At 46.3% G+C, this 13559-nt stretch overlaps 1 protein-coding gene across 7 annotated transcripts in view; it reads left to right on the top strand.

The window, feature by feature from the left end:
• The window catches only part of LOC109909808 (receptor-type tyrosine-protein phosphatase mu), a 309073-nt gene that overhangs the window by 100672 nt on the left and 194842 nt on the right, over positions 1-13559 (top strand). For all 7 annotated transcript variants that reach the window (XM_031796756.1, XM_031796758.1, XM_031796761.1 and 4 more), the window contains exons 3-4: positions 6916-7193; positions 12323-12401. In XM_031796756.1, coding sequence (XP_031652616.1) covers positions 6916-7193; positions 12323-12401 — 357 coding nt within the window. The remainder of the gene's footprint in view (positions 1-6915; positions 7194-12322; positions 12402-13559) is intronic.

Genomic DNA, 13559 nt, shown 5'->3' with positions numbered 1-13559 from the left:
ACAGGTGTGAGCTCAATTTTGTTTTTACATTTGCAAACATTTCTAAAAACCTATTTTCACTTTGTAATTATGGGGTATTGTATGTAGATTGATGAGAGGGAAAAATACAATTTTACTCCATTTTAGAATAATGCTGTAAAGTAACAAAATGTGGAAAAAGTCCAGGGGTTTGAATACTTTCCGAAGGCACTGCATACAGCATAGACATTGAATCAGTCTGCCTTGTAGGACATGGGCAATTCATACCAAGACCTAGAGTACTCTGATTTGTCAGTCATCCTTGGTCAGGTTGTGATGCTAGACATAATTCGTGAGCTCTGAGGTTTTAGATCCTGTCAGGTGTATCTTCTATATACTCATCTAGATGTAATTTCTGGAGATTGAAAAAAAGTAATATATTGTTGTGCATGAGCGGACTGGTCTCCTGGCATTTTGGGCAAATGCCAGATGGGCTGAAACATTTCTAGCCTGTCTATCTGTGTGGGTTATGCTTAAAAGGATTATCTGGCTAATACTGGGGGCCTGAAGGAAACAAGGACATTTCTTTGGGGGTGTGTTAGAAATTCCAGAACCGATTTCTGGTCCCAGTCCGCCCCTGCTATAGTGCAGTTTGCCCTCATGTAGCTCCTTAAATTGGGAGACAGGCTGGCATGTACTCTGAGACAGTTGTTTAGCTGTCAGACACTCTGTCCTTCAGTCTCAAGATCCCGTTCTTAATTAGAATAAACTCTTCTCCCAGTCCCCATGCTTCTTTTATGCAAGTGCATGGCGTCCTCAATGATATTGCATGGCCAAACGTTAATGATTAAAATCCAAGTTTTCTAATCCTTTTCCCCGTCGACGGGGCATTGATCCGTTCTCCGAGAGCCTCCCATGTAGAAAAATCTCATTACCAATCTCGCTGACTCGTAGGGAGCTGTTTACACGCCATAACAATTCCACTGGAGTGGAACCAACAAGACAATTGCGCTGAGCTGTGCGGCCTGACCAATATTTCATCTTCGCATCGCTCTCTCTCTCGCTGCCTCAGCCCCACCCCACCCACTTGCACTGATCCACTCACTAACACGTTTAACCTCTTAAGTCATGTATCCTGCTAAAATATTTAAGGGCTGGTGTGAATGTGGCTCGATAGCTAGCGCCGCGCTCTTGCCCCTCCCTTTTCCCACCATATAATGCCTCTTTAAACATGCATTAGCACAGTGCTTGTTCCATTAACCTGAAATTAAGGCCACAATTATGCACTTGTTCATCTCCCTTCCTTCCTTCCTTCCACCGAGAAGGCCGCATCGCCACACTTAGTCCATAATCCATTCAGTAGAGGATTCATCGTCTAATTCATCCCTTAAAGAAAGGAAAACAAAAATATATATAGTTTAGTTGCTTGTCATCCCACCAGAAAGTGATTGATTGTACGATCATTTGTGGGAGTAGAGGAAATTGGATTCGTCCTATCGGTGTTTGAGTCTTTCATTTTAAATGGTCATTCTTCTCTCTCCCATGTCAAAAGCTCAGTTAGGGGAAAAAAAGAGCTCATGAACATCAACTGACGAGGTCGATACCCGCTCATAATGGGAGCTGGAAATGGCAAAGTAAAAAAAACAATCATCTTGCACTCGCTCTCTCTCTTTCTTTCACACGCTCTCCTTCTCTAACACACACACTCCATAGAAATAGAAAACATTATGGGTTTTTTGTATGACTGCAAAGCTCTGTTCTTTATGGAAATTACCCTCTGGTTGCTTTTAAAGTGTTTGTGTGTTAATTGGCCCTGAACCTGGCATTGTAGAGGAGAACAGTATCCCCTGCTGAGTGTCTTTTAGACAACACTAAAACAATCCGGCCCTGATGTGCTTCTAAAATAGTTGGCAAATGATGTGATGTTATCAGAGCCTCCATTGCGTGTGGATTGGGATACTGTAAATAAGTAAGCTATGGAGATGGTGAAAATATAGGCTTGCTGATGTTTTTCACGACTGGCACGAATGGCAAGGGTCATATAGTATGTCTCACCGCTCGCTGCCTGAGGTGTGTTAGGTTTATGTCCAAAGTGAGACTCGCTGTGTGAATTCCTGCATTAGTTTGATGCTTTTATATATCTTTTATAATAGCTTTTACAAATATTTATACCTCCATGTTTTCCAAAATTCAGAAGAAACTGAAACTTGTAGTCTTCTGACCAATGCAACTGGTTCAGTTTGAGCCTCCTTTAAGCTACTATTCTCACTCTCAGGCGAGATGGTGAGGATACCGATTTAATGTAATGACCGGTGTCAGGCAGTCGAGTAGCACTAGACTGACAGTGGATTCCTCCCTTTCTCACCACGCTGGTGATTTCCCCCTTGGCGGACGCTCAGGCGCCAAACGCCCACCGTCTCTCTACCCACTGCTGTGTATCTCGTGATAAGGCCACGGCTCTCCGGCAAACCTTGAGCACCAAGGGTAAAGTCATCTGTGTCGGTTAGCGATTGTCATCAGCCAGTGCAACAATACAAACGATGCCAGTGGAGTTCCTGATTGGCTGACAGAAACTTGTAGCAGACATATCGCCAACAGATAGCCTCCTTTATTTCCAAGGCTGAAAAAGACAGTTTTCTAACTCTGAGGGACAGGAACGGCACATGCCAGGTGTGTAATGTTCTTCCCATGCCAAGTCCATTAGTTAGAATGCAGGCATAATGGCCTTTTTTAGAAAGCCAATCTTTTTTTCAAATTTCTCACATGGTTGGTGCCACTAAACTCTCAAGTGTATCGAGAGCTTAGCAACTGGATTCAGTTCCAGACCACCTGGCAGTAGAGGCTGATACCTGAGATCATAATTCTCTCTCTCACACACACACACACACACACACACACACACACACACACACACACACACACACACAGCACAAGGTTTTTACAAGAATCATGAATGGATGGAGCATTATAAGTGACACAAATGCAAAGTTGAGTGAAATCTGGAAGTGTGTTAACTTGCTCTCATGCAACTTTTATACTCCAAGTACTGTTAAGTTGAGCTAACTGAAGATACTTGTATAGTCAGAATATTTGATTTCATGCCACCTGGAAATATAGGTTGGTGAATAATTGATCATAACAAAATACCTAAACATTATTAGCAGTAAAACAACTTATTTTAACAAATGGCATTCCTATATCAGCACAAGCAGTGTGGTGCAGGTGAGTCTTGTAGAAACAGAGATTGAATATTCCAGAACACTTTATATTCTAGGACCCCATATCACTTCAGATGACCTTGAGCACCCCATAGTCTTTCTCAGAGGGAGTCTCAACTTTTGTCTATGAAATTCAAATGGCATAGCATTGCCTCCTTGTCTCGTCTGTTTGTTTTTCCCCCTGGAATATGACAGCTCTGAAAATAAAACTTCTATCAAAAGAGAGAGAGATAAAGGACAACATGAAAGGGGCAAACAATCCCTTGAAAGTGCTGTCTGTTGTTTCAATGCAACCAGGAAGAGCATGTGCCCCCACTTGTGAAAAGGTGTCCCTCTTTTCTATTGGTCTTGTGAACAAACATATGAAGTGAGTTGGAAAGGAAAGAAATTGTGCTTCTGATCATGGCACAGGAGTTATGCTAATGACAGGCATATATACCTGTTGGCAAGACACCAAACAGAAGGCTAACATGCAGCTTAACGCTATGCTCTGAAGGCACATTAGAGAGGACTCTATTAATTAAAAGGCATAGTTTAGATATCATGTCAAGGATTGGTGATGGAAGTTTATTTACGAGTTATGAAAGACTGAATCCGTTGAGGGAGCAGCGTTTTTCTGACAAGGCTGTCAAGAAAATGATGCACTAGACCACTTTCCTAAACTGTATCTACAAACACCATTTTGTCGTTTTTATCTTGGCAATGAACTTGCCAACATACTTTATAATGGCCCAGCTCCATACTCTTCAGTCTTCCTGTGTACTAACAACCAGCAACCATGCGAGAAACTTTGGAATATGAAATTAATTGGGAGAAATCGTTGACGCCGGTGATCTGGTGGCCATGGGAACCGGTGCTGTGCCTCGAGCTTGGTCGTTATCATTGTCAGATGTACTGGTGTGTTCATCGCCAGGGGCGACAGAGGTGTCATCTGAGTTTTTGAGGTCAAGAGTGTAGTGTGGCATTGAATGGATTTGGGTTTTGGTTGTGGCCTGGGTGTTGGATGAAGTCTGTCATCAGCAACAGGGAGCATATGAGCCAGCTCGAGTGTAGTAGTGAGTATGTATAGCCAGAAGTCAGATTGAACCGATTTACAAGGGACTTTTGGTGAGCAGTGAGCTCTCATACCCATGAAATGACTAAACAGATGTTGATGCCAACTATGAGCCCAGTGGTATAAAGATCTCTAATGGAGAGGGGGAACCGCCAATTCCAAAAACGATTACCCCGCACCCCACTACAGTTATCAACCTTAAACACAATCCCAGAGACTGCCTGAGTTGTCTGGGCTCCTTAACACAATCCCAGAGACTGCCTGAGTTGTCTGGGCTCCTTAACACAATTACCCCTCTCATAGCTGCAGGCCATAGGCAAGATTTGCTTGGGAAATGAGAGGGTAGGGTGCAGATTTAACACCCTGATCTTCAATTTAATCTGAAATTAAGTGGGAAAAGGCGCACTTTAGTACACAAGAATGGACACTGCACAGGAGGGCACCCTCTATCTTGTTAATACTACAGCCAGGGAGAGGTAGGTACAATCTTTGGATCATAGTTTGATGTGTAATTATATAGAGGCCGGCGGATGACCCTGGCGCAAGGGACTGACCTTAGATGACAAGCTGGAGCGACAACTACAGTAAAACTTGTTGCATATATAGAGCACTTCAACGTGTCTTTTGTTCACCACTTCTAGGTTGAAGGCCTCAGATCCTTCCGAGCATTGCAAACAGTAGGAAGAGGTTGAATTTTAAGGCCGCGGCTCTTGTTTTAAATTGGACTAAATATACATAAACGTTCTTTGTCCCAACGTGGTCCTCCAATTATCACCAGACATCCATTTCAAGCAAACTGTTCTTGTTTCGCCAACCCTTTTGCCATCATAGGAAATTTAGAATTTTTGAAAATGTTCAACAACGGTCCTCAACCCTAAAAGTGGTGTGGTCAAGGGCGTCCATTTGTTGCTACTGGATTTGTCCATGGTGTACCCTTCACTACCTCCAGACCGTATCGATTCCTCCCACTCCTCCTTCCGCTCTGCGCTCTAGCCCTGGAAGGCCAATGCTGGAGCACAAATGGACTAATGAGAGTTCTGCCGATGAGACTCTGAAGCCCTATGTACTGGGCACTTCAACGTTGCCATGGCAGAGAGCGTTCTACAGGCTTTAATGGAAGTGGGGAAGGAAGGCCAAGGACAAAGTGGTCCCTTCCCTGTTCTCTTCTCCACTCAGGATCAATGTGCCTGGGATCTCTATGAACCCCCCCTAAATCCTTCACTATCCCCATCGTCTAGGCTTTTAGGGCATGACGGGGGCCGTTAGAGACTGAACCTTCAGTAAGGAAAGCAGAGTTTCAGAAAAATATATAAATAGAAGTAATGGAGCTGTATACATTAGTGACACTTGAGACTTTCAGATTTGCCACGGTGCTGTTTGGGCATACTGCACTTAGTGAGGAGAATTTCAATGAGAATTCTGATTCATTGTTGGTGGGCCGTACATTCCACTCCTACACTCCATCTCCCTGTTAGTTTTGTACATCATGCTTATTTTTAGAAAGAAACAACAATCTGCATATACACAGTAGCTACTGTAGAGAGAAATATAGACTCAGCTCGGGAATACCAGTTTGTGTAGATAATGAACACCTAGTAGACGAGCCAGAACAATGGGCGAGGGTCTTTTGCAGTAAAACAAACACCACACTCCGCTTTTTGCCCATTAAAAAAAGTTTTGAAACCTTTAAATGAGCTGAGAGCACGCCAGGGTCTTTCAAAGCTTCATCCACGGAGAGGACCCAGAGCATAGAAATATAATGAATAGAAGGGGCTTGGAACCTCCTATCCATGGCAGAGGAAACAAGGGGTGAAGAGAAGATAAAGGGGATAAGAAGATGTCCGCCTCAGTCAGAACAACAGTTAATGAATAACCACAACGTGACATTAATAGAACCTCTCCCATCTCCGGCAACCCATACTGACTAGTGACTCAGTCATAGATATAGAAGGAATAGAACGGGAATCCCCATTCAAGTTGCTATGGTTAGAGGTTCCAAGCCTGTTCGATTGATTGTATGACTGAGTCCCATCCTGGCAACCCATACTGACTAGTGAGAGATTCTCTTAATGTTACGTTGTGGTTATTCATTAACTGTTGTTCTGACTGAGGCGGACATCTTATCCCCTTTATCTTCTCTTCCCTCCTGTTTCCTTTGTCATGGTCTTGTTATGAAGTATACAGGCTGTGTTAACGTATCAACAAACCTTGATTTAGTGTTGCCATAATCACGTCAGTGGTGAAGTGGGAGACTTGGATACAGTAATTAACGTACAGTATGTGCTGTGTTCAGGTCACATTTTCCTGTTTCTGAAATAAACAGCTGGCCAGGTTATCTTCTACAAACACGTAGCCTGCTGATTAGTCCATACGTAAATCATTGAAAGCAGCACCTATTTTACTGTATCTACCTCCAACTGACAAATATGTGTTCATGACATGGCTGTTCAGAAACTGTGTGTACTGGATTACCTCCCCTAATACCCTGTCTAATTCATATTTAGGGCATAAATAACTGTCATGATTTAGCAGTGCAACTCATGATCATTTAAAACGGTTTGAATCGGTGACATCTTAAATGCACTTGATGACTAGTCAAGTTTATTCAAGTAATTTATAGGTATTAGTGTGTTTAGTGGTTTCACTGACTAACCCTCCCCCCCCCCCCCCCCCCCCTCCCCCAAGGCTCAGCCTTCATGATGGTCAACACCAGCGGACGTTCCTCGGGCCAGAAGGCCCAGCTGCTCATGCCCCAGCTCAAAGAGAACGACACCCACTGCCTCATCTTCCAGTACTACGTGGCGGGCCAGCGCGAGGGCGCCAACCCGGGCCAGCTCAACATCTACATTAAGGAGAACAACAGTCCGCTGGGCATCCCCGTGTGGAACGCCTCTGGCCCCGCCTACCCCACCTGGCGCCAGGTGGAGCTGGCTGTCAGCACCTTCTGGCCCAACTTCTACCAGGTGAGATGGGATGGGGGTTAGTAAGGTCGGGATGGGGGGTTAGTAAGGTGGGGATGGGGGGTTATTAAGATGGGGATAGGGGTTAGTAAGGTGGGATGGGGGGTTAGTAGGGTGGGGGTTAGTAGGGTGGGGGTTAGTAAGGTGGGGATGAGGGTTAGTAAGGTGGGGCTGAGGGGTTAGTAAGGTGGGGGTTGGGGGTTAGTAAGATGGGGGTGGGGGTTAGTAAGGTGGGGATGGGGTGGAGGTTAGTAAGGTGGGGGTGGGGGATAGTAAGGTGGGGGTTAGTAAGATTGGGTGGGGGTTAGTGGGATGGGGCTATAAAAAGGGCACATAGAACAGGGGGTATGGTTGTCTTTAAGGGTCCTACTGTTCAGGAAATGTAATGTTTTGTTCAAGTCAAAGTCATGTTGTACTGTGGCCAGGTAGGAAATGGTAGACAGTGTTCTGTACTGTACATCCAGACTGATGTAACTAATGTAGAGGTAATGTGGGTGGAGATGAGAACCCATCAGACATGTTCCCAGCAAGAGATCCATTTTTAAACACCGCCCATTAGCATGACATAATAATATTCAACTTTGCCAGAGTTCATGTGTTGTCATTGCAGCTCTATGGCGGTACAGGTCTCTGGAGGTCAAACCACTTTCTAGCATCACTCTCAGGCTGCAGAGCTGCGGATTTCCTGCCCAGGAAATTACCGCTCACACCAAATGTTTGGTTTCCTTCCACGCAGGGTCACAGACACACACACACACGCGCGTGCCCAGGGTCACAGATACGTGCGCGCAGGGTCACAGACGCAGGGTCAGCATTGCCAGTGCTGACACAATGGAAACACACAGGCCTGTGAGGTTTGCCCTAGAGAGACTGATGGGGAAGAGGGATAAATCCATCTCCACGTTTCCCCAGAGAAATCACCTCCATCTGTTCCACAGAGGCACTGGGCAGAAGGAGACTCTCTACACTGAGCAGAATTTGCGAGGAATGCAAAATTGTGACTTGTTGTTACCCTCTCAGATTAACAATGGAAAAGCGTCCTCTTCAAAGCTCTATACCTAATCACAATGTAGCAAGTAATTATGGGGTTTCTGTAATTGCACAGTGTATTTAAGTGTTTATCAAAATGAAAACCACCTGAAATACAGAACCTACTTTGTCACTTATTTGTCATTACAGCGTATGGTTTTTTCTCCACTCCGTTTACACTGCCAGTCCATCAGCACAGGTCTTGTTACATAGCAATGTTTGGTTCGCTCTTGAGAAACGTTTAATTGATAACACCTTGCATTTGGAATATGGTCATTTTCTTCTTCAGCCCGTCATACTATGATCTTGATCCTGACATTTTCCTTTGTTCATCTCTGTCTGCTCTGTTATTCCAATTCCATTTTAAGACACAATCACAATTACCAGGTGAACTGTAAAGGAACACTGGCAACATAGCATCATTATTTAATCAGGGAGGGAGGGCGCTAGGGAGGGAGGTTGGGCGCTAGGGAGGGAGGTTGGGCGCTAGGGAGGGAGGTTGGGCGCTAGGGAGGGAGGTTGGGCGCTAGGGAGGGAGGTTGGGCGCTAGGGAGGGAGGTTGGGCGCTAGGGAGGGAGGTTGGGCGCTAGGGAGGGAGGTTGGGCGCTAGGGAGGGAGGTTGGGCGCTAGGGAGGGAGGTTGGGCGCTAGGGAGGGAGGTTGGGAGGGAGGTTGGAGGTTGGGCGCTAGGGAGGGAGGTTGGAGGTTGGGCGCTAGGGAGGGAGGGTGGAGGTTGGGCGCTAGGGAAGGAGGTTGGGCTCTAGGGAGGGAGGGTGGAGGTTGGGCGCTAGGGAGGGAGGGTGGAGGTTGGGCGCTAGGGAGGGAGGTTGGGCGCTAGGGAGGGAGGGCGGAGGTTGGGCGCAAGTGAGGGAGAGGGAGGGTGAGAGAGCCAGGATTGTCATCTCTTCTACGTCTGTTATTATGCATGAGATCAGCCTTCTGTTCTTAGGAAGTTTCAAAAACTTACTGACAACACATTTTGTAAAAGATGTGGAGAATCTGATGTTCCACTAAGAACGCCATGTAGTAAAGTAATAAGCACGAACACCAGAGGAGCACTACTCACTTCAGATTACACATTATGCAAAAGAAAAGCAAACTTAGTTCTCCAGCGCTCACTAACCACATGAACGTTGTCATGGCTAATTGAGCTCATTAACGAGATGCAGCTAATGTAGGAGATAAACCAAAACACGAGGGCACGAGGGGGAGGGCGGGAGGAGGCGGGGGAGGAGTGTTCGGGGGTCCGCCGGGGTCGAACAGGTTGCTTAGCATCACCACGGCGACAAACATTAACAACCTGAGGTTTAATTACCTCTGCGGCACGTCGTGACATTTCACACTCTGGTGTTTACTTTTCATTTCCTTTTTGAAAATTAGGCCCTCGTAAAGGCATAATTAGCGGCTGAGGCGTCTGCCGTCGCTCAAAAGGAAGCGAGAGAGAGGAGGAGAGGGATGGTAGTCTATTAAAACCCATTTGAATGGTTTTAATAAAGGCATCTTGTTTGGCCTCAGCTCAACAATGTTATCTTGTGGCTAATGACTCATTTCCATCCTCCTTGTCTGCGGTGCATTGGGACTAGTGTGTTTGGGTCCTCCATGGTAACACACACAGAAAAGGCCATTTTTAAGCAGGTTACATTGGACTAGGTATGGTCCCTCAACAATACACCCTACTTCAGCTAATGTGGTGGGCTTGAGGAATGGAGTAAAGATCATTTCTGCATCCAGTTCTGGGCTTTGGACATCAGACTGATATGAGGTGTGCATGCACACAGCTATGAGGCCTAGGGCTGTGTCCTAAATGATTCCCTACTTTTGACCAGGGCCCTATATGGGGAATATGGTGCTGTTTTGATGCTGTCTACCTCATTGTCTGCTCTATTGAAGGAGTTTGAACATAATCATGGGTGGAATGGGAGCTGGATGTAAAGCATAGCCTATAGCGTTGCAATCTCCTCTAAATTGATTTGTCCTTGGGACGTAATCTGCTTAGATCACAAATCACATTTCATTCGTCAAATGCTTCATAAATAACAGGTGTAGACTAACAGTGATGCTTTCTTACGGGTCCATTTCCAACAATGCAGAGATAAAGATGAAGTAATAGTAGCAGAAATAGTGACACTAGGAATAAATACACAGTGAATAATGAATAACAAGGTATGTAAGCCCCCCTTTGACTGTTTAGATTACAAGGAAACACATTTTATTTTATCGATTTCATTTGACACTCTTGCCTCTGTCTACCCAGACATTTGTTTTTGGTTTGGGTGTTCTTGCATCTACTGACCTCCTATCTGGGCCCCACATAGTTCTGTTATCTTAAGTGTTTGTTTTCGCTGTTCGGAAACTTTGAACACTGTGACTTCCATGGTTGGGGGCTTTTCAGTCTTGATCTTAACTAGACGCTTGCCACCCATAGCCAACGGACCTATTGTCTCGCTTGACCTCATTTCTGTCTTCTGTGACCGAGTCAGGTCAGATACTCAGAGTTGACTTAGTGGCCGCGCTTCATACCAGGAAGTTGTTCCCTTCTGCCCTTGTTCACTCCCCATCACTGAACAAAACAGGTCTCGATAGGTTAAGAACAATATGGCGACCTTAACTAGGCATCAGTATTCTTTATAGCTGTCCAGTTGTCCCCCATTCTTGAAGGGGAGTGAAAAAGGGCGAAGGGGAGTGAACAATTTCATGGAATAAATCACAGCCATTGGCTGAGTGATAAAGAGGAGGGAGGGAGGATCACAGGAAAGAGGTCCTGCCGCTCTGCTTTCTGACCAATGGAAGGGCTCTGATGTACAGTAAACAACGTGGGGTGGGCAGGGTGCCAGAACCTCTGCTCAGTGTGAACAGGAAGGCGGCCCATGCGTCTTTAACCAGCTGCATCCTGAGAGATAAGGGCCACGGTGGGGTGGGGGGGTGGGGGGGGGTTGTAACCCAACAGCATTGGGGAAATAGAGGAGCAGCCATCACTCTACTGGGAAGTGGAGGAGCAGACATCGCTCTACTGGGAAGTGGAGGAGCAGACATCGCTCTACTGGGAAGTGGAGGAGCAGACATCGCTCTACTGGGAAGTGGAGGAGCAGACATCGCTCTACTGGGAAGTGGAGGAGCAGACATCGCTCTACTGGGAAGTGGAGGAGCAGACATCGCTCTACTGGGAAGTGGAGGAGCAGACATCGCTCTACTGGGAAGTGGAGGAGCAGACATCGCTCTACTGGGAAGTGGAGGAGCAGACATCGCTCTACTGGGAAGTGGAGGAGCAGACATCGCTCTACTGGGAAGTGGAGGAGCAGACATCGCTCTACTGGGAAGTGGAGGAGCAGACATCGCTCTACTGGGAAGTGGAGGAGCAGACATCGCTCTACTGGGAAGTGGAGGAGCAGACATCGCTCTACTGGGAAGTGGAGGAGCAGACATCGCTCTACTGGGAAGTGGAGGAGCAGACATCATTTCAAATGGTTTAGGTCGTATCTTTATGATGTGTTCACCTTAACTCTTTCTCACACCAGTAGTGAAAACATGGTTGAACTCAGAATGAAACAGCACTGACAAAGAAGATCTTCTAAAGAGCACGAGCTGGGAATCCAGCCGATAGAACATACCTCATAGCTAAACGCCTGCTGTCTGGAAGCCATGATTCAGGAATATAAATAGACCCAGTCATCATAGACGCAGGCCCCATTGTTTGAAAGTCCAAGGAAATGGTCCATGTAACAGTAACCCAATCCTCAGCCCCCTAACTCATGCCCCATGTTTGAAGGCTTCGTGTGGCCCGGGGCCCCATAAACTGTATAATTTCCCGGCTTCTCCCTCCCTCCTCCCTCACTCAACATACAGTGAATGGAAGCACAGGAGCCATCTCGGTCTGTTTTCCGTCTCATGGATTGAGTAATGGTGGCGACTCTCTCCAACCGATGCTCACACCCATCCAAAGCTTTTAAATCCACGATGGAGACTGTGTAGAGCGTTGGGAGGAAATTAGCCTTCTCTATGGCCAGTTTTCTAGATCACAGGAAATGCACTAGGGATGCTCTTTATGTTTGTGCCAACTACCAACCTCTCACCTCCCTCCCTCTCTTTCTCTCCTCCCCTCTGCAGATTGTCTTTGAGGCGGTGAGCACAGGACAACGAGGCCTACTGGCCATCAAGAGCATCATCTTGCAAGGCCACCAATGCAGTAAGTCTCCACTGCTACGCACGCACGCACACAATGAATGTGTTATGTAGTCAAGTCCCATAACTCACTGGGTTGTCACTCTTCAGGCCCCCCCCTCCCTAATCTCTCTCTCCTCACTAGTTATACTGCTGTCACCTACCGACCCATGTCTTTGCTATATAGTGAACTCCATATCGGTATTTTTCTGGGGAATATATTTCCAGCCCGTCCTGTGACATGAATGAAGCCAGGATATACTACACAGCCCGTCATATTAAATGTGTTTCACTGAGACAAAGGCAAAAAGAGGGGAGGGGAGCAAGCTTCCTGTCATTCTCCTGCTTTCCAGGAAAGACTCCCCGAGACACAATCCTCCCCCAGATTTGTAAAGTTCTGTGTGAGTATGCTAGACTAATTGCCTCGGATAGAACTCACAGATCTGCTTAGCCATGTAGCCAGGTGCCGAGGAAGACCCCTCTGCCGAGGAACAACCACTCCACAAAGAATGTGTGAGGATTCACTGCGTAGATCGGCCCTCACACCGCACACATTATGTTGAATGAAGATATAAACACGCGGAAACATCTCACATTTTTCTGCATCACATTTCAGTTTTATATAGTTGTTTTATTAACAACGTCGCTGCGTAGAGTGGTGTGTGACTTTCCAAGGGCACTCAACAGATTACGTGTCAACAAAGAGAGGTACTTAGCCTCATGAGAACGTTGACTTCTTTTTGAGTTTGGCCCAGGTTCAGGTTTGTATCCCAGTTGAAGCAGGGCAATACCATTAGCCCTCCGCTCCAAAGATTGGGGGAGTGCTGAGCTGGGAGATATCAGGGCCGCCGTTACTTCACAAGAGCTTTTTTAATTGCCTACCACAGAGTTCCGTGGCGTGTACTATAGTGTACCTCATCTCAGATATCAGAATCAAGGTCGTCGCCCGCCACGGCCCGCCCGCTTCGAACACGGAGAGACAAGGGGGAGCTAATTAAAAAGTCCTTTACATAATTTGATTAGCATGGACTTTCATCCTTGCGTTAGTGAGGTGGTGATCCAACTTCCATTAGACATTCCGATTGACCCAGATACGTCAGCTTTGTTGTTAGTTCAGCTGCCTGACTAAGGGGACAACCCCCCCTTATCACACACACACACACACACACACTGTATCAACAAG

The sequence above is a fragment of the Oncorhynchus kisutch genome, linkage group LG18 (assembly GCF_002021735.2).
Source record: "Oncorhynchus kisutch isolate 150728-3 linkage group LG18, Okis_V2, whole genome shotgun sequence".
In the NCBI taxonomy this organism is placed as follows: domain Eukaryota; kingdom Metazoa; phylum Chordata; class Actinopteri; order Salmoniformes; family Salmonidae; genus Oncorhynchus; species Oncorhynchus kisutch.
This window is presented reverse-complemented; position numbering and strand designations above follow the sequence as displayed.